This window comes from Haplochromis burtoni, unplaced genomic scaffold, assembly GCF_018398535.1.
Source record: "Haplochromis burtoni strain Fernald_Lab_line unplaced genomic scaffold, NCSU_Asbu1 Contig_56, whole genome shotgun sequence".
Taxonomy (NCBI): domain Eukaryota; kingdom Metazoa; phylum Chordata; class Actinopteri; order Cichliformes; family Cichlidae; genus Haplochromis; species Haplochromis burtoni.
In genome coordinates this window covers 1385384-1406295 of record NW_024582417.1, presented here as the reverse complement: position 1 = coordinate 1406295, position 20912 = coordinate 1385384, and the positions used below count along the sequence as shown (strand labels likewise).

Below are 20912 nucleotides of genomic sequence, written 5' to 3'. Positions count from 1 at the left end.
CAAGCGCTTCTTTTCTCACCCTGCTCCGCTGAGCAGACAGCTGACAGACGGTTATACAGAGAGGACTGAAAACTTTCATGGGTATCGATCTTTTCTTGTTTAGTCGATACAACATTTAACATAAAACAACATAAAAACGCTTTCGACGTCCAGTCCTCGGAAATTCGGCTTCGTTGTTTTCTACTTTATTTAGCCCAAATTCACAGACTTCTAGAAGACCTCGAAGGGCTTTGAAATGCGAATGCCTCTAAATTCACATGTTGATCTGCATATGGAAAAATGTCGCCTTTAAAATCCATCAATAATATTCGCTACACCTAAACAAAAGCTTTCCAAAAATCGACAGCACGCTGCGGTGCCAGCAGAAATACTCATAACTTAGAAATGAATGAAACTCCTCATTCGCCACTTTTACACAGACTGAATTATTGTTATGACAATTTTATCGATGAAAAAGAAAACCTACCGTGATTTTTACGAAGTTACATCGTTTCCTTTTTCTCGTGAAATTAGAACAGCTTGCTGTCACAAACTGAGACGTTAAACAGTAAAACAGTTTTATTTTGATTCATAAACGGGGACTCGGTCGTTCACTAACACATGGCTTCAGACAAATATGTTGCTGTAAAGTTAAACAGGGAGCAGGTTTTTAAGCTGCTGACTTTTCTGGTGCAGTCAGCTGTCCAATGAGCCGCTGATAGTCACACTGTGGAGGAGCATGGTCTGAAGCCCGAACAAGCTTCTTACTGGCATCAAGAGACATCAGGACCTTTGAATGAATGCAAAAGAAGAGCAATAATCTAAATAAATCAATAAATGTGTGTTTCAAAGTGTCTTACTGACTTGTGAGAGATTAAACAGTGAACAAAATTTATCTAAAGGACAGAACAAGCTCTGGGCGTAAGAGCACAGCTTTATATTCAATACCAGGAGGTGTGAACTGTTTTCTGCTTTTCTAATTAAAAAGTAAAAATTAACTATTTCAAAAGCACCAAATTCTCCAAACAGAGATTGTTTTATTGTAATGTGAGCATGTGCGATGCTGTGACCAGCTCGTTACCTGACGCATGGCATCCTGCTGGCTGTACAGGTATAAAGATCCTATGGCAGCTTCTCTCTCTGCACTGTGGTAATCTGTGCATGCAGTTCTTAGAAGTAAGCCGGGCACATTTTCCTCCAGCAACAAGGATATGGCTCCATCAACATTTAGCAGGTTTCCCAGGGCGGCGCAGCAGTGACGACGTGTGAGGGCATCAGGATCATAGATTAGAGTTACCAGCATGGCCACTGTCCTCCTGGCTTCATGTGTCCACCTTCTTTCTTCCTCCTCCATTCTCTGCTCTCTTAATGTTTCCAAATCACTTGCTGCCTCAATATCTGAGTACGTCTGTTTATTTTGTTGCTTTTCTATGCACCATCTCCCTCTATGTATCCCCTTTTCACTGGGTCTGTCCATATGCAGCCCAGCTGCAATATAGCCCAACCAGTTCCCAACTGACCGGCAAGCAACCTGCCGGACAGGCATGCAGGAATCATTAAGGCAGTTTATCATGGCTTTGAAAATGTCAGGCTTTAGGGTGTGTTGTGTGAGAGGCCTGAATGGAACCAAATTTCCTAAAAATCTACACGTGGCAGCCCTGATCTGCTCATACGAGTGAGCCAGTGCATGCTGCAGCACTGAGGTTTCTACATAAAGTTGCAGTGGGCAGGAGGGACAACGGGCTATCCCAGACAATAGAGTGAGGAGCTCCACAGCAGCTTCCCACAGAATTTCCAGCTGCAGGAGTTCGGGGAGCAGAGAGCAGGCAGTTCTGGTTGGAGGACTCTGATGGCTGGAGGCAGGGAGCTGATCATCCCAGGATGGCAAGAAAAAGCAAGAAGCTGCTTTTGTGAGGTGGTCAATTGAGTGGGGGGGATCACACAGGAGCAAGCGGCTCAGAAGGGAGAGAGGCAGCTCCAGTAGATGAAGAGGAAGGGTTTGAATTACCTGCCAAAGCACAAAAAAAAGTAATAATAAAAAATAAAATCACACAGACAACTCGTCATACATCAAACAGGCAACAACAAACAACAACACAGTGCTCTTAAAAAAGTACAGGCACATCCAGGTGTACAGTACTGCATGCCAGATACAAAACTAGTGCAAGAGTTATCCTGTGTTGCATCAGAGAATTATGTTTGTCGGCGAGGTCTTTATTGGAGCAAAATAAGGCCCTAACCTGCAGGAGGCTTGTAACAATACCACAGCTGTCGTACAACTGGAGAACTGTGGACATGGTGCGTGGAGGCAGGTCCAGGGCGAATGGAAAACATAACAAGTGGCAGCTCAGTGTGGATAAAGTGTTGTGACTCAGATCCACCCTGGGCCTCCCAGGATTGCCCTTGGCAAACAAATGAAGACTGTAGGGTATAAAAGATGCTATTGTTAGCTCCAGGCATTGTAGCTGACTTGTAATACAAATTATTTCGTTTAATTAAGACATCTCAACACTAACCACTCGGTGCCCAGCAGGCGGCCAAGAGCGTACACACATTCTGATCCAACATCACAAAACAGAGGAATGCACGAATATGCATCCTTGCAGAAGGCAAACAGTAAAGCAGAGAGAAAGAAATACAGTCCTGTAACAGACACACACAAAGAAGCAAGGTTTGCTTTTTCATTAGAAGTGTTTTCAGACATCGTGGCTTTCACGGGATGAGTACAATTACCATTTGCTGAACAGAAGTCAGAGTCTGATGTTGCATTTCTTAGGGAAGCACCGATCTTTTTCCACAGATTCAGAAAGAAAACTTCATTTAAACCCGAGGGCAAAGGGCCATTCTCATGCTGTTTAAACAAGAAAGCACAGACATTTAGTACAGATACGTTGCTAATATCTGTACTAATACATGTTTAACCAAACTTCATCTGCAGTCTGACCTCATTAAGTGCATCTAGGAACAAAGACAGCAGGCCATCACAGAGTCCCCAACCGGAGGGTGGAGAAATGTGGGGCTGATGATGTAGAAAAATAAATGGTTCACACATTTTCAGATCCCTTCAAGCTTTCATATTACTGCCAGGTTTACATGAGCTCAGTACCTCACATGGGTCCAAGACCAGAGTTTTCAGCAAGGATGCTAGATGCTCCACATCAACTTTGACATCAACATTGTGTTGTGTGAAGAGAGACAAAACACAAGCAGCCAGAGGCTAAAAGACAGATAATCGAGCGTTTCACACAACAGACCAGCTGAATGCATATCAAAAAGGTACAGACACAGGATATTATATGTAAACCATGCTGAACATGGTTGATGCTGTTGAAATATGTCAGTGGGTACTCACGACCAGACGACTGAGATTTGGTTGACTAAGAATTGTTTTGAAGGACTCTGTGAACTCTTCCAGGCTAAAGAGTGAGAAGCAGATGGTGAGCTGCTGTAGTTGGAATCTCGTGTGTATGCACTGAGTATTTTACAAATGAACAAAGTCAGTTTCAGCGAGGGAAAAAAAAGACTCATCAAACCTTTGTTCCTGTTCCACCCAGGCACAGTTCTTCTCCCAGTAGACCAGGACCACTGTGATCATTTCTTGAAGGACGGGGATACTCTGCTGATGCTGGCAAAGTACCAAAGTAGAAGTGAGAAACATTGTTGCAGGATCAGTTCATTGTGAAACACTGTTTCAATCCAGGGTAGCAACCTTAATGAAATCTGAGCTTTCTACAGCATCCTGGATCAGGCCAAAGAGGACACGGGGTAGCCCAAGTTCACGGCCGACGTTGTTCAACTTCTCAACCTCAGCAATCACAAGCAGATTATGTAGGACCCTCATTGGTTGCTGAATCTGCTGAACTTCTTTTACCACGCCCCCTTTTAGCTGCCCAAACAAAGAAAAAAAGGAGTAGATGCAAAACTCTTTTGAAGAAGAAAAAATTCACGCCGAGTGAAATGCTGAAACATTACCTGAGCTTTAAATGCCTGGATCTTTGATTTAATTTGAGATATAATTATGCTGTAATCTAATATCTCTCTCGTTTGTCTGCTTGGATCGGACAGTTGGGCCAGATTCTCCCAGTATTCTTTGTTGTTTACATTCTGAAAGAACAAGAAATGACTCAGTGTCAGGTATATATTAATATAATAATTTAAGAAAGCAAGTTTTTTGTGTGCGTGTTATCAAAGCAGATCCTCTACTGACAGATAATATGTAAATAATTTCTAATGAGTGGAAAAGGCAGCTGTTTCTGACCTGCAATCGCTGTGAGGTGTGGCTTTCCTCCCTGCATCTCCGCACAAGTCGCGGCCCGATCTCTATACAGGGAAATTCCCGTTCGTAGTCTATGCTTATCTGACCCCTGTAGAGAAAGGAACTATAAACACATTTGTTTATGATAGCATAACTCATCGTTACTTTGAACCTTCATTAACACCTGTGCTTTGATGTTGAGCTAGCTTGAATCTTCGGTCCGAGGCATTGATTAGCAGCCATCATATCCAGCTGACCCGAGGTAACAGAAACATCGCCACAAGAGGGCATGGGGTTGCACACTCTAGGGGACATTGCTGCTGCCATCGCACCATTTTCCCTTTCATCCTTATTTTTCTGTCAGTGCACACAAAACAGGTTTAGGGCCCTCCGCTGATCTCACCATACAAACGTTTACAAATAATAAAATAATCATAATTACTGATTACTTACTTTGGCACTGTCCTTTCCTGGTGGTTTCCTCTTACTACAGTTTTCTGTTTGTTCCCTGACCTTTCGCAACAATCTGCTTTCTGCAGAAGCTGGTACAGTCTTCTCTGCCACTTGCTGGAGTTTCAACGCCAGCATGTCAGGGCTGGGTGTGACCGTCAAGGGCCTGGACACATTTGTGGCTGGCAAAACTGCAAACACATCACATGGGAATAAAATCATGAATGTCAGACATGAGAATGTGTCATTAACATTTGAAAGCTTTCTACTAAAATCAGGAGTTTTAAGAATCACCTAGAACACCATCAGCAACAAAGGGATGGTACAAGAGGTCTGGCCATGACAACCGTTTCTGGGGGTCTTTGGTCAACAAGCCTTTCAGGAAGCTCTGCAAAGAAATCATTGGATAGTAATAATATAGAAGACTTTGCATTAGGAAACAATTTGTGTAAGATTTGTCTCCAATAAACCCTTCAAGGGACTTATAATTGCAGCATAATCTTTTACAGGCTTAAAATTTTCAAGCTAGCATTGTTAGAATATATTGAAGATGTTGGCTTCAACCTAAATGTAACACAAGGTGAGTAAAGTGTAGCTTTACTGTACCGTGCAAGTGCTGCTCATGGTGTCTGGCCATTTCACTTGGTCTTTCACAATGAGCTGCACTAGCTTGAAGATGGAGTTGGTGTAGAACGGAGGCGCCCCCGTGTGGAGTTCATAAAGGATACATCCCAAAGACCACAGATCAGCAGTGTGGTCATATGGTTTCTCCTCCACCAGCTCAGGGGACATGTACAGGGGCGTTCCCTTGATAGAAGTAAGCACTAAGGTGGAGACGCTCATCGCTCTGGCAAACCTACAGCAAGATTGCATCATGTCATTTATTCTTTTAGAAACGATTGAAACTTTTTTCTTTGCAACTATCAACATACCCAAAGTCGCAGAGCTTCACCACACCGCTTTTTTCTAGCAGGATGTTTTGGGGTTTCATGTCACGGTGAAGAATGCGATGGGAATGTAAATAGTACAGAGCAGAGACCAACTGGCAGGCAATCGCACGGACCTTGAAAGAAGGGAAGACTAGTTTAATAACGTAACATTAAATAAAGCTTCACATCTGGTTCAATTGTGTAAAAACAGTGAAAACCTGGCTCTCTGGTAAGTTTCCATCATCCTCAAGGATCTGGAACAGCTGGCCCTCTGCGTACTCAGTGACAATCACAACCTGTCATTAACATATATAGGGGGTTATAATGATCATGGGATTATGTAAAGATAATTAGTTGACAGCAACTTATTTGAGAGTTTTGAGAAAATGGGAGAATACCTCAGTTTCAGTCTCAAAACTGTCAAAGAGCTGGACAATATTGGGATGCCGAAGGTCCCTCATAATTTCAATTTCCCTTTTGAGACTTTGTAGCTGGTTTTCCGAGCGACCCAGCTTTGGCATGAACTTAAGAGCCACCACCTCATGGGACAAAGATGAAGAGACGATGTGAAGCAGTGTCGTTAAACAAACAGGAAACTAAACTGTGCTCCTGTAGATGCTTACCATGCCACTACCCTTTCTCCTTCCCTTGTAAACCCGTCCAAATGAGCCCTCTCCCACCAGCGACAAAACGTGATACGAGTTCATTTCGGCGGCAGCTGGTTCCGTTAGAGCCAAAAAAATCCCCGTAACTTTCAAACTGTGACCATTGGTAAATTATTGCTCTTGTTACAATAGACGCTTGGATGTAAAATGTTTTACTTTTTAACTTTAAAACTCACAACTTATGACGGGTAGCAGAGGTTACTCTTCAGTAGTGTTATTTTTTTCGGTGTGCAGGGTGTCAACGAATAGCACAGACGCTTGCCAGTTTAGCTGCCAATTCAAAAAAGTGACGCAGAACATATAACAAAGTGTGATAAGTAGTTTGCATACACTGAGTATTCAAATATTCGACTTTTCCCCGCTTATTTTGACAGCAAACGTGGTTTTCAACTGTTTTTAACGATAGAATGCCAAAATCAAGACCGGCTTCTGTGTAGACAACTTAAAAGCAGGGGTCCCCAGTCTAGCAACGGCAGCTGCGTTCATAGCAATCACATCGCAAACAAAGCTAAACGTTAAATAAAATGATATAACTCCCAGAGTCAACTTCCCTAGAACATTACTACTATTTTTCACCCCGTTGGGGCCATATTAGAAATTTTATACCACAAATTATTATAAATATATTTTTAAAAAATCCTTATGGTTGAGGGAAGTGGCCCAAGTCTGTCTGTGGATGCAAAGCTAGTAGTAGACCACATAAAGTCACAATCATCATATTTACTACTACAGACGGATGAGATGAAGATTTCCACAGACTTTTACACGACAACACACAAAACTATTAATGATATTTAAGCTGTTAAATATGTGTTTTAATTTCAGCTTTATTTCTTTTATCTATGTTTGACTAACAAAACCGAAGTACATTAACTTTAGCTGCACTGTTAATATTAGATCTCCGTAAGGTATGTATAATGCATTTAAAATGTATAATAGTACAAAATATGTCTCACATAACAACTTTAATTCAAATGCTGATGCTTTTTGCAAATAAGATTTTAATCCGTAAAGAAATAATAAAGAAGTATCATTTAGCAACAGCCCCATCCACCTGTATAGAAGTAAAATTAAATCAAATTAGGCTGTAGCTGAGTAAAAATAGTTAGAGTAGTTACTTTCTAACATTTTCTGGCAGTCTTAAAAGAATACCCTCGGACCCCTGCTATAGAATTATTATTATTCTGTCCACAAGATGTCGTATGTGATTCTCTCAGAAACGGACCTAATCACAACATGGAGAAAAAGTGATGCTGAATCCTTACAACTTATAATATTCCTCCGAGGAACTTCAGCTGCAGTATGATAGTGGCTTGTGTCACCCCTTATTTAATCATGCCTGTTATTTTCCTGCTGCCCGTTGTCCGGTGTTCCGTTAAACATGCAGTACTTGTAGCTCTTATTCGCCTTATGAACTACAAATGAAGTGCAGGGATTTCTGTTGAATATGCATGTGGCATTAAAGATTTTTATTCACTCCATGTGACCAAAAGCTAAAGATTTGATGGAGTAGTGGATGTGCAGTAGTCTGAGTGTAAAGTGCAAGATCTGCTAATTCATCATATTTTGTACGTTGTGACTTATTGATTGGCCTGTTTGATGAGTTTTAAGAGGCGGCAAAAAAAAAAAAAAGAAAAAAAAAAAGAAGAAGAAGAAGAAGAAGAAAAGGCTGAAGCTCATCCAATGAGCGCCTCGAAAGACTTCCCCCCAGCAAAGAAAGGTTGTGTTTCCATATTTTTACACATGACCAAATGCATAAGCTCCACACAAGGCAGCAGTCGACTGAGTACACACGTGGAGAATGACCAGGAGGAGTTTTCTCTGAGTGGACTTGTACGACCTGCACTGTTTTAGCGCTTTGGATTATGCTCTTCATCCCGATCCTCTCGCCGCCGCCACTGAGCTTGTAGATTCTTCATCATTCTGATTTTCTTTCTTCCCCCCCCCATTAATCTTTGATTAATGCAAACATCGTCATGTTTATCAGATCAACTTTTCTCCTTTACTTTGTGGTCTCACTCTTAAAGCTCGCTCGTTGCATGGAGAGTGAACTTTGCTTCCCGATTAGAATGAATAGTGATGAAAGGACGGATTCTGATAACGACGTGGATTTCCTTAATAGAAAATATGTCCTAAAGATTAAAGCTTTCAAGCAGGAATTAGTGATCGATTTACAGCGAGACTCTAATTTCATTGCCCCTTCCATCTCTAACCAAGGCGCACTGTGGCTCTCCGATACCGATGTCACCACTGACCTGACCCGGTGTTTTTATTCTGGATATGTGAACGCTGATCAGTACTCTTATGCCGCTCTCAGTCTCTGCAAAGGTGTGCAAGGTGCATTTGGCTTCCACGGCTGGGAATATTTTATCAGCCCGGTACAAAATGACACCAGAAGCGCAGAGAGCGCGCACATCGTCCGGCGCAGAGCCAGCAACAACCTGAAGCCCAGCTCTACCTCCAGGTGCGCAGTGGACAGCGACATAAGCCTCCAGGCTGCGCAGTCCTTGGAGAAATACAAGCGACTGGCGGACCACAGCAATGTGACAGAAACGATGCTGAAGAGGATGGGGAGAGCCAAAAGGTTCGCCTCAGTCCCCAGATACGTGGAGACGCTTGTTGTGGCGGACGAGTCCATGGCGAAATTCCACGGAGATGACTTAAAGCACTACCTCTTGACACTGATGGCAGTGGCAGCGAAGCTGTACAAGCATCCCAGCATCCTCAACTCCATCAGCATTACAGTTGTGAAGATCATGATTATATCCGAGGAGGACAAAGGACCCAAGGTGTCCGGGAACGCAGCCATGACGCTGCGGAACTTTTGCACTTGGCAAAAAAAGATGAACAAAAACAACGACAAGCATCCCGAGTACTGGGACACAGCTATTCTTTTCACCAGACAGGTAAAGAAAACTTTTAGTATCGTTTATGTTACACATGTTTGGGGTAAAACCAGAGCGGGATATGTTCTGTAAGCGCAATTACGCACAGAAAACGTAAATGTTTGTTTTTCGCACATGCATTGTGTCACCTTAATGAGTGACATACTGTAAAGCAACCTCTGATCTTGAGAAGGAAAATGTGCAATGTACTCTTATAACTTTGTGATAAGTAAAACTCCAGTTGACACGTTTTTGATTTGCTCTGAAAACACTCTCCGCCTCTCGTGAACTCAGGGAGCATGCAGGCAGTCCACCAATAGCATCACAGCTTTGACACCAAGGCTGGGTCACACAGAGCTGAACAGAGCACCAGACTTGATTGCTCGTCATAGATCCTTAGAGGGCAGTTTTATAGACTTGCAAACCACCTCTGACTTCTCCCTGCACTCCCAAATATTTGCAAGATGACACAAGGTCAGAGATGAAGTCATTGCTCACATTCATTGGTCAGTGTGATGTATGCGCTTCCATTACCACTGTGAAAACTTGCAATAAAGCTGACAAGTCAGCCCAACTGATTTAGTTACAGTGAAAGTTTTTAGCTTGCAGTCACAAGGTCGTCTTAAAACCTGTGCTATCAGAGTTAAAAGAGCCAATGGTAACATAGTACTATTCTGTCAGCCTTAGTAGCACATAATGATAAGTGAACTATTGCTTGTTATACCTGCAAATTTACTGAATATAATGAGCGTCAGTGCCCTTGGGGATGTACTGTGTGGATGTGTTATTTTTCTCAGCTGTTCCCATTCTGCTGCAGCTGCCTGCTCCTCATTAAACAGGCCCCTGAAGGGATGGGATGGAGGGACTGAGGGTGGTGGCGGTGGGGTCCTTTGTGGATGTCAGTGTTACATGCCTGCATGTTTTTGACTCACCTGTTCGCTTTATGTCGAAACAAACTCCTCCACATCAGCAGCTGGACTGCATCTTTCCCTGGCAATTCTTCAGTCTGTCACATGCTTCCTCCATTTCTTTTGCCACGGTGGTTCTGCACAAGTTTTTACAGTATGTCCTAGCTGAATAGATATCGACGGCTTAAGATGGTCAGCATTTTCCATAAAAGTGTTCCAAAAACAAGAATGTTACAAGAATGTAACATTCAGCTTTAAACATCAGTTTAAAGCTGATGTTATAAACTCTGCAGCCACTTGACACGACCCAAGTCAGCTTGGAGAGTCACAAGGATGTAATTTACTATATAAAGCAAAAAGACAGGCATCAAGCAATCAAAGGTTTAGTGAGGTGTAACAAGTGCAGGGATTCAGAAAAAAGCCTCCTTTTAACACAGCAGGTTGAACAAAGAAATCTCACCTCTAACCATTGTGTGTTGAACAACAGATTCCTGGTGTAATATCACATATAAAGTGTACACAAAACGAAACATGGAGTTTATGAGCGAATGCTAACATAGTGTACAAATGAAAAGTCTAAACAGTGGCTTGTGGTGCATAAAACTTTCTTTACAGTACCACCCAATCAAACTCATGCTCAACACCAGGAAGCTAGAGGATACAGGCCTTCACTGACCTTTTACAGTCAGTTTCATATTGAATCTATTAGCACAATCACTGTTTCCTGAAGCAATAAATAAAATAGTGGGGTTTGCAAACATGTACCTAACAAGCTCTAAATATTTCAAGGTCCGGTGTACTGCATGAGAGGCCTTTACTGATCATGAGATTGCAGTTAAACCTGTCAGGCTTTGTTCACTGCAATTAGATTGACATATATTTTTTCCTTTTTTATTTTCTTCTCAGTTTAGGCCTAAACGGTCTCCCCTCTTAAACTCAAGGATTCTGCTGACATGTCTGCTAACAATTCTGCTACATCATGACGCAATGACTTTAAATCTGTCCAATTAGTGAGTTGTATTTTCTTTTGTTTACTACAGTTTTTAACAGATATTTCAAAGCCCATTCATTCTCCACTTAACACCAGCCCATTGTGTAATTTTGTAGGTTTTATGAAGACCAACTCTGTGTTGTCCGGAGGCAACTGCGGTTGTCCCGAAACAGTATAGTCAGCGTGATTTTTGTGCAAAGAATGCCGCAAAGTGCGCTAAGTTGCACAGAATGTTTATTGTAGGAGAGCAGCCAAAAGATAAAATCTGACCATAAATCTGCTAGAATGCAAGTTCCCCCGGGGAGAGAGGAGGTGACTGTACTTTAGCTCACAGCCTTTTCTTACATGATAGATAATGGGCTGAGAAAGAAAAGAGCTCACCAAAGAATGTCCAGATGTCATAAACTCGGTCCAGGATACTGCATCAGACCTATAAAACTCTGAGATGCACCTTTTTCAAAGCTTTTTGAATATTGTTTCCAAAGCACAAACAGGTAACAGGCTGGACGGGATTTAAAAGCAATAAAATCTGTACACAAAACAAAATGGGAATTTTAGTCCGCTGAGGTAAGTATTGTTTTTCTATTCTTTTTTGTTAATTCGCAGGAACACCAAAATTGCAAAGACAGATGACAGATGTGGGAAGTAGGTCATAGCAAACAACAAACTCATTGACTTGGGTGTTTCTTCTCCCCTGTTCATCTTGCAGTTCTTCTATTTTTTTTTTTACTGAAATGGCCCAAACTTTCAGATGTCCTCCAAGCACATGAGGACATCTGGATTAGATTTGCACTGGTGTACAATTGTGGTTTTGTGGTTTATTCTAGGAATGATTTGTCATAGCACTCGAGGTCTTCACTTGGCCCCGTGTTTAATGGTTACATTAAGCACGGCTGAGGATTGCAGGGGCTGCAGGAGACTCAGCTGGTGTTTTATCTGTAATAGCTGACCACCACTGGTTTTCTGTGTTTTGGGGTATGTAGGGACAGTGCTGTTTAGGGAACAGGCAGATGGGTGGTTCTTTGCAGCGGTTACTGCCGAAGTTGTCCTGTGATTAGGAGGTTCAGCTCCAAATGCATACTCGCTAAGACTGGATTTTAAAACCTGTGGTAGAGAAATAGGTCATCTGGAAACTCTGCTCTGGCATGGAAATGTTATGGTTGGGGTTATTTAAATTACCTCATAGGAGAAGGTGTGCTCTAAACACTGTTTCCCACTAAAAAGATTTAAAGACAGGGTGGTGGAAAGCAGTGCTTGACACGACTGAATAATTTCCCAATTTCTTAAACGAAGATCTTGCTGCGATGACATCAAGACAACATAAAGGATAATTTAATAATTGTACTTTCATAAACTGGACATGATTTCAACCGGCCTAATAGCATCGCACTCAGACAAGTTAATTGTCGACGTCTGGGAACAAGGTGACATCACCACAAAAAAGCCAGACAGGGCAAGAATGAGGATAAGCTGCAGTCCAGTTTCAAACAAACTCCAATCTGAGAAAGAAAAATGCAGACCAATAACAGATTCATAACCCAAACTGTCTGAGGTCACGCTGATCACTTGAAAATAAATGTCTTGGTAAATGGCCTGTATTTGTATAGCGCTTTACACTACTTTCAGTCATCCACCCATTCACACACTGGTGATGGCAAGCTACATTGTAGCCACAGCTGCCCTGGGGCGCACTGACAGAGGCGAGGCTACCAGACACTGGCACCACCAGACCCTCTCCTCTGATCACCACCAGTAGGCAACAGGTGAAGTGTCTTGCCCAAGGACACAACGACCAAGACTGTCGGAGCCAGGACTCGAACCGGCAACCTTCCGATTACAAGACAAACTGCCAACTCTTGAACCATCTTGTGTGAATAACCTTTATTTAGCTTTGTCACACTTTCCCATAACACTGCAAATAACTCAGTGGGAGCCATTCTGTGATCATCGACAGAAATCATTGTCTAATTTAGCTACAACTGGATTTTATGTTATCTTAAAAATACATCAAATGCCATTATCAAAACAAAGTGGAGTGTCTTAGGCCGCTGTGCTGTTTAAATGTTTGGCACACAGTTGTTACCACTTTGATTTACCGTTAATCCACTGCAGCCCATTTTGTTTCTCAGTATCACACATCAAAGACCAATAACAAGTGACACAATTACAATCATGAAGCAATAATTTTGAATAAAATGAAACTGAAATATATAAAATAAAAAGTTTACCTATTGAAATAATTAATCATTACGAAAAATGTGCTTCCATTTGATCAGAGTCCATTAAATTAAATGTTTTACATTTTACTTATGTAGCTAAATCACATGGAAAAACTACATGTAATTCAATTAGTTAAGGTCAGCATTTTGGGCATCATTTTTTTTCTAGTGCACCGAACAAAGTTGCCAAAAAAGCAGCTAAAAACACAAATATGTTGACCTTAAACAACACTTACTCCTTGTTGTGTAAAATAGGCAGCTAAAGTATGTTAATGAGTTTTTAACTCAATGAAAAGGGTGTTAATATGTCAGCGGTAAATTTATAAATAGTACCCACTACCCAGAAGTGACTAAAACGATAAATGAAGACAAATATTGTAACTCTCTTTGTGTCTCTGTGTCATAGCGAGACAAACTTAGCTTGGCTAGCCTTGAGCACCATTGTGATTCAGACTTTGGTTAAGAGGAAGGATAGATGCAAGCCCATGTTTGACTTTGCCTTTAGCTGTCATTGTTTCAGATGTAATCATGCTAATGTCTTTTTTCATCCAGGACCTCTGCGGCGCCTCCACCTGTGACACACTTGGCATGGCAGATGTTGGCACCATGTGCGACCCCAAGAGGAGCTGCTCTGTAATCGAAGACGACGGCCTTCCTTCAGCTTTCACCACTGCTCATGAGCTCGGTATGCTCCGTCGACGTCATCCTTCACTCAGTCCACATTAATATCTCAGTGTCCCTGAAAGTGTATATGCATAATCACAGTCTGTGCACTCATGAAAGACATCTGAGATCTCACTCCCTCTCCACAGGGCATGTGTTCAACATGCCACATGACAATGTGAGATCCTGTGAGGACCTGTTCGGAAAAATGCAGGAGAACCACATGATGTCACCCACACTTATTCAGATCAACCGTACCAGCCCCTGGTCCCCCTGCAGTGCCGCAATCATCACTGAATTTCTGGACGGTGGGCATGGTGAGTACTCTTGACCTCTGACCTCAGTGTTTCCAGCCTGAAAGCAGCCTCATAGCATGTTTGAAAAGGTCGAAAGCCAGAGTTGGATAGATAGTTGTAAACAATCTTGAAGCAGTAATGACTTACAAACATATAGCAAGGCATTGTCCTCACTGTGTTGGTCACACGGTGCTGTCTGTTCACAGCTGTGTTTTGTTCAAATGACAACCATGCTTTTGTTTTTGAAGAGCAAGCCCTGATTCCAAACATTACTGAAATCATATTTTGGATAAATGCAAGCGAGAGAATGGATTCATTTCAATATCCACCTATGCTTGATTTCTCACATCTGCCAAACCTCTCTTATAAAAAAGGCTTGCAATAGCCAAGAAGAAATTCATTCATTTGGATGCAGATTGTTTGCCAAACAGGACAGACCACAGCACTTGGCCTTGGAGCAATTCTAAACTTTTATTTTAAAACTGCCCCCACATCTGTCCCAAATTACAGGCCTTTTTGTCTGGGGAGAGTCACCACAGCGGTTTGGACCACTAAGTGTATCTGCACAATGTTTCCCATGCAGGTTTACTCCAAATAGACATTTTTTGTTTGTTGCTTCTCTCTATTCATTTTGGAAATAATCTGTGGACAAAAGTACTAGTTTAGAGGAAGATCAGGGAGTGATTTCTGTGACAGCATCGTAACCTGGTTTCTCCTGGCCATCTGTCATAAATCTAAACTTCAAAAAGCAGTGGGGTGGAAAAAGCATGTTGCCACATGCTTGTGGTAATTTTCATTCAGCACTGTGTCCAGACCTATTTGTAACCTGTTTAAACACACACACACACCACCAGCTATTGTTTCCATGATTGCTCTATGGAGAGAGACTAGGAAGGAAGAGATGAGGTTGAGCTTATTTGGCGTAGAGTGATTTGTTTGTACAGCATTGCCTTATCTGATAATCAGTGTGTTTTTCTGCTACATCTGTGGGACTGTTACCACCGCACCGCAGTTCGCTTACAATGTGCTGCGAATTCACCACAACATGAATGGCATACTAAACAGTTCAAGTGGGGGAACCCAGTTTTTCCAAGTGCAGATTAATGTGTTTGTATGTGAAAATTCCCCATAAGAGTGCGAAGTTCTGCATGTTTCTGGGGGATAAAAAAACTTCTCCTGGAAACCTTTTTCATCCACTCATGTTGGCCTTTCGTGATTCCATTTTGCACCTACTTGCCAAACTCTTCCTAATATTAGTCTGTTCCCAGAAAGGTATGTATTTGTAGCTTTTGATGCCTTTGACTTTTGCAGCACTATCTAGCTTCATATCCTTTTTATCAATATTCTAGTCTAACTGCAAGTCATGCAACAAGGCTGGGATGGAAAATAAGAGGAGAGGCTTGTGGGTTTTTAGGGGGAGTTTGAGGAAGGGACTGGGGTGGGGATGACTGTGTGTGGTGTGCTCATGCATGTTTCTGTGTGTGTGGCATACATTGCATATACTGCATCAAAGGCCAAATCACAAGGGCAATGACTGCTTCCTGTGCCCACCCACAATCCCACCCACCACAACACAACATGCAGAAAAAGCACACATTTAATGAAGAGGACCATATAAATATTTGAGAATACGCATAAACACATTGTTTTTCATTGTGTTTTTCGTGCATTTGTGTATTTTGGTTGCATCTTTTATACCTGTGTGTCATAAAGTCTCCACAGAAGAAGAAGGTCATACTGCATCGTTGTGTGGCTTATTGAATCTCCCTCTTCTTAGGTGATTGTTTGCTCGACCAGCCTCAGAAACCGCTAGTCCTACCTGACACGCTGCCAGGATCATCCTACAAGCTCGAACGCCAGTGTGAGCTCGCCTTCGGTGAAGGCTCTAAGCCTTGTCCCTTCATGCAGCCGCCATGCAGTCGTTTGTGGTGCACTGGAAAGTCCAGCGGACATTTAGTGTGTATGACTCGGCACTTTCCCTGGGCAGATGGCACTCAGTGTGGGGACGGACAGGTCTGCGACCGAGGGGTCTGCACTGACAAGCAGTTTCAGAACTTGAAGGTAAGATTCAAGCAGTTCTTTCTGTCAGGAAATAGCTTTATGAGGATATGAATAATAATAGTATTTATTTGCATTTTTATTTATGCATTCTTATTTTCAGGTGGACGGCCGCTGGGGCAAGTGGGGACTGTTCAGTACCTGTTCACGCACATGTGGTGGTGGTGTCCAGCTGTCAAAAAGAGAGTGTAACAACCCAGTTCCATCAAATGGGGGTAAATACTGCCAAGGAGTTCGGGTCAAATACCGCTCTTGCAACCTGAACAGCTGCCCTGACACAGGTACAAATCTCTCAACACAGACAAGTATATCCAGTTACGTATTTATGCTAGAGCAATCCCACCTCTCACCTTGTATGTCGTCCCTCCTTCTCTGTGTAGGTAAGACATACCGCGAAGAGCAGTGTGAGAGTAGCGGCCAGAGATTCAGCAGTAACCGTATCAGCCACTCAGTGGTGTGGATACCCAAGTACTCTGGAGTGTCCCTCAGTGACAGGTGCAAACTCATCTGCAGGGCTAATGGTACGGGCTACTTCAATGTCCTGGAATCAAAGGTAAGAATAAGGTGCACTCGAGAGACAGAAAATCTGATTGACGATCAGTCAAAAGTCAAAATACATTAGCACTTAAAATCCTTTTATTTTTAGAGGCAGCGATAGCAAAGAGAATATATGTCATCCAGCTGCCTCTGGTCTCTGAACAGAGCAGGGGAAAGAATGAAAAAGAGGAGGAGGAGGACAGTTTATCTTTTTCAGATAGCAGGGCGTAGAGTGAGCTTTTGCAGCAGTGAGACAGAGTTCGCACTTCAGTCCATCAAATCAGCTGAGAAGGAGCAGATAGGGAGAACTCAGGGGACACGTAGATCAGCTCAGCACAGGTCAGCTGGATGTTTTAACCACTGACTCACAGCTTTAAAAGTTAGCCGGCAGCAGACTTTATGTAGAATTTAGTTTAAAAAATGCGCTGAAGTTAATAGTTAAGGATGAAAAAACCTTGCACACTTTTTCTATATCACATTTGCATACACACTGGAAATAGGGCTGATCTCAAAACATGCACTATACTATGACATTCTGTGTACGCTTATGAAGTCATTTAGGTAGTTTACCTGATATAACAAATAGTTTATTGTCCCAGTATAAAAGGAACAAGTGAACTCATTTGTAACAGTTTTTCGATGTGAATGCAAAAGCTAACGCTTCGTGTGTTTTTGCATCCAAGGTTGTTGATGGGACTCCATGTTCACCAGATTCCACGGGAGTGTGTGTCCAGGGGAAGTGCATTAAGACCGGCTGTGACAGCAAAATTGGCTCCACTAAAAAGTTTGATAAGTGTGGAATCTGTGGAGGTGACAACAAGGGCTGCAAGAAAGTGTCTGGACTCTTCACAAAGCCTGTGTGAGTATCACTATGTCATCATGGGACGGGCTCTACAAAGCATTGCTTAGGTCATTCTTTTTCCCCCACTCACTTCAACATAACTTTATCATTTTCGCTCCATTATTACAAGCCCCCACTGACTCTAAAATGTTTTGGCTTGCAGGCATGGCTACAACTTCGTTGTCATGTTGCCAGTGGGTGCAGCCAATATAGACATCCGCCAGCGAGGCTACAAGGGAATGGTCAGTGATGATAACTACTTGGCCGTGAAGAACAGTGACGGCCATTACCTGCTCAATGGGAACTACATAGTGTCAGCTGGCGAGAAGGACATCTTTGTAAAGAGAAGCTTGCTGCGCTACAGTGGCACAGTCGGCCTCTCCGAGACCATACAGGCCATGAAGCCCTTGGGAGAAGCCCTGACGGTGGAGGTCCTTTGTGCAGGCAAGTTGACACCTCCTCGCATCCGCTACTCCTTCTACCTCGCCCGTCAGGTCAAGGAAGACAAGACTCTGAAGAAGAATGAGAGGGTAAACTCTCAAAACAGTGTCCTGGGTGAAGATAGTGTCAAGGAGAAAGACACAGATACCCTAAAGATGTCTTACAAAAAGGAGGAGCCCGTTCTGGACAAGTGGGTTACCACAGGCTGGGATGATTGCTCCGTTTCCTGCGGCCGTGGGATCCAGAGGAGGATGGTGCAGTGTTTGAAACCAGACGGGAAGCCAGGGTGGAACTGTGACTCTTCGCACAGACCTCCAGCCACCAGGGTTTGTGAAGGGCCATGTCCTGAGTGGTATATTGGCCAGTGGTCACCGTGCTCCAGAACCTGCGGGAAGGGCTTCAAGAGACGACCACTGCACTGCCAAAGCCAAACTGGGCATCTTCTCACAAGAGATCACTGCACTGGTGTTCGTAAACCACAGGAGCTGGACTTCTGTAACATGACGCCTTGCTAGTAACTTAAACCTATAAGCGACACAAGTGTTTTTTTCTGTTTTAAAAGGGTGAATTGATTCGATCTGCAAGTATCTTTTCTATCTGTCAGACATGGATTTTTCCACTTGGGCTGTTAGAGGATGATGGACACCTGCTTGGAAGAATATCAACACTCAAACCTGGAAGATGAATGCTGAAAGATATCTTTCACTGCCACTTTGTTTAAGCATTATTCAGGAGTACATTTTATGGCAATACAAGATAATCAAGGTCAAATAAAATTTAGTTGAATTCCTTGTACTGTCAGCAGATACAGAATGTCCATTTGCAAGCAATCAATCTAGTTTACCTTTTGAGTCTGGAACCCATTTCATGTCATAATACTTTAACTGTGCAGGCTGCAGATTAGTGAAAGCTGTGGGTAGTTTACAAAACGACTCCAGTCATTTTTCAAATAGCAACTATACCAAGAGTGACATGTATGAATAACAGTTTGACTAAAACATAGTTTCAAAATATCTCACGCATGTTTTATCGGCCATCTTTTTTTTTTTTAATCACATGGAATTTTAAAATCTTCCAACTGATTCTGAAATGAAACTGATATCATTTTCATTGCTGTGTGAATACTTATGTGGCACTGTTTATTCCTACCACCACCCGTTTATAGTTTGGTAGTTAACTCCTGCAGTGGATCAAGACTGCTATTACTGCGACGTTTTAGGAGTTAAAGATGCAAAACACACGATTATCATGTAGCCAGGATTTCTTCAAAACATGAACAGAGATCACCTTCGTTGTACACATCGTGTTTCAATTTAAGGTTGAATATGAAGTCACACTGACTAAACAACACAGGCCAGGAAACACTGACCTAAGATAGCGGCCTAGCCAGATACTATAAACACGCAAATACACACAGACTGCATTGAGATCCTCTCTCTCGTGATCACTTCCTTCATTTGACCTCAGCAACATTATTCGTAGTTCATAGTGTTCAGCCAGTCGTGAAGCCTGTTAAGTCATGCTCGTCTGGCACAGTTAGCACAGCTAATTTATTATCAATAAAACAATAACACAATCACAGACAGAATGTGTTTTCCTGGATCCCCATCTTCTTATGGCCTCACAGCCTGAGCCAAGCTGTTCTGTCGACAGACTCGGAATCCTGTAATCCATTATGTTCTGTTTTATTTGAAGGGGTCACATTCACCAGTCCAACATCCGACTACAGGGTAAGTCTCATGTTAGTTGGCTGTTTTTTTGTTTGTTTGTTTTTAAATCCGCTTTTGCACTTTGTACAGCAAAAGAAACCAATGACTTACACAGGCTGTACTGTATACTATGTATACATTTATTCAGCTCTGTGCAAAAAATATTGTAAATACTCTTTTTTTAAAAAAATCTTTTTTTTTTTTTTACACAGGCATTTGTAATGGTCTTTGACACTAGTGTATTTATTCCAAAAATAAAGTCATTACCGTTGTAACTGATGCTTTGTTTTTCTTTTCTCAACTCTGTAGATATATAATGTCAATATCAGTCTTCATTCGGTTGATGAAAGACGTCCGCTTTTCACAACAGACTGTAAAAAGGTGGACATAGCCAAAGTCATCTTGCTTTAATTTTTAGGGAAGGTGAATATTAGTCAACTGCCTCTGGCTTCTAAGCAAGCTAGTAAGCTTATTCACAAAGGTGCTTCCACGGACTCTGTGGGTGCATTGCCCAGGATACCTGTTAACTAGTGCTGCAAGGGGCCTCTCTGAGTGGAGTTCTGTTCTCCCTGCGCCGGCTTCTGGCTTCCTCCCACAGTCCAAAGACATAAACGAGATGAGATCATGTGACAATAAACTGGCTGTAGGTGTGAATGTTTGTCTGTCTCTGTGTTAGCCTAGCTTGTCCAGGATGTACCGTGCCTCTTGCTGTATAACAGCTGAGATATGCTCCTGTGACCTTGAATTGGACACACAGAAGATGGATGGTAATATACAAAAAAAGTATATATATATATATAATATTCATATATATATACTATATATAATATATATATATATATATAATAATATATATATATATTATATATATATATATATATATGCTTACACAAAAGGCTAGGCTAGGCTGATAGCAGCCTAGCCTAGCCCTTAAAGCTAGCCCTGAATGATACCTGAATGATAACTTTATTCCATAACAGAATTTAAATAAGTGACTTATAAAGCAACCTGAATACAGCTGTTAGCTAGAAAAGACTAAAACTATTATTTGTACCAAAGTGTAAATGTTTTTATATCTGTGGTAAA

The 20912-nt window shown here is 42.1% G+C and overlaps 2 protein-coding genes across 2 annotated transcripts; one reads left to right on the top strand and one right to left on the bottom strand.

The window, feature by feature from the left end:
* Positions 1–16: 16 nt before the first annotated feature.
* Positions 17–6799, bottom strand: stk36 (serine/threonine kinase 36 (fused homolog, Drosophila)). Its single transcript, XM_005922150.3, has 20 exons — positions 6237–6799; positions 6012–6152; positions 5832–5909; positions 5617–5747; positions 5291–5540; positions 4979–5072; positions 4688–4875; positions 4419–4591; positions 4238–4343; positions 3952–4083; positions 3689–3865; positions 3513–3604; positions 3332–3395; positions 3086–3196; positions 2924–2998; positions 2713–2830; positions 2496–2622; positions 2220–2400; positions 1061–1987; positions 17–769 (listed from the first exon to the last, which is right to left on the bottom strand). The coding sequence occupies exons 1-20, from the start codon at positions 6318–6320 to the stop codon at positions 650–652; spliced, it is 3369 nt and encodes a 1122-aa protein (XP_005922212.1). The 5' UTR covers positions 6321–6799; the 3' UTR covers positions 17–649.
* A 1191-nt stretch (positions 6800–7990) lies between these two features.
* On the top strand, positions 7991–19169 carry LOC102302413 (A disintegrin and metalloproteinase with thrombospondin motifs 15). Its single transcript, XM_005922149.3, has 8 exons — positions 7991–9184; positions 13834–13966; positions 14094–14261; positions 16018–16301; positions 16402–16579; positions 16679–16851; positions 17519–17694; positions 17840–19169. The coding sequence occupies exons 1-8, from the start codon at positions 8255–8257 to the stop codon at positions 18630–18632; spliced, it is 2835 nt and encodes a 944-aa protein (XP_005922211.1). The 5' UTR covers positions 7991–8254; the 3' UTR covers positions 18633–19169.
* The last annotated feature ends 1743 nt before the right edge of the window (positions 19170–20912 follow it).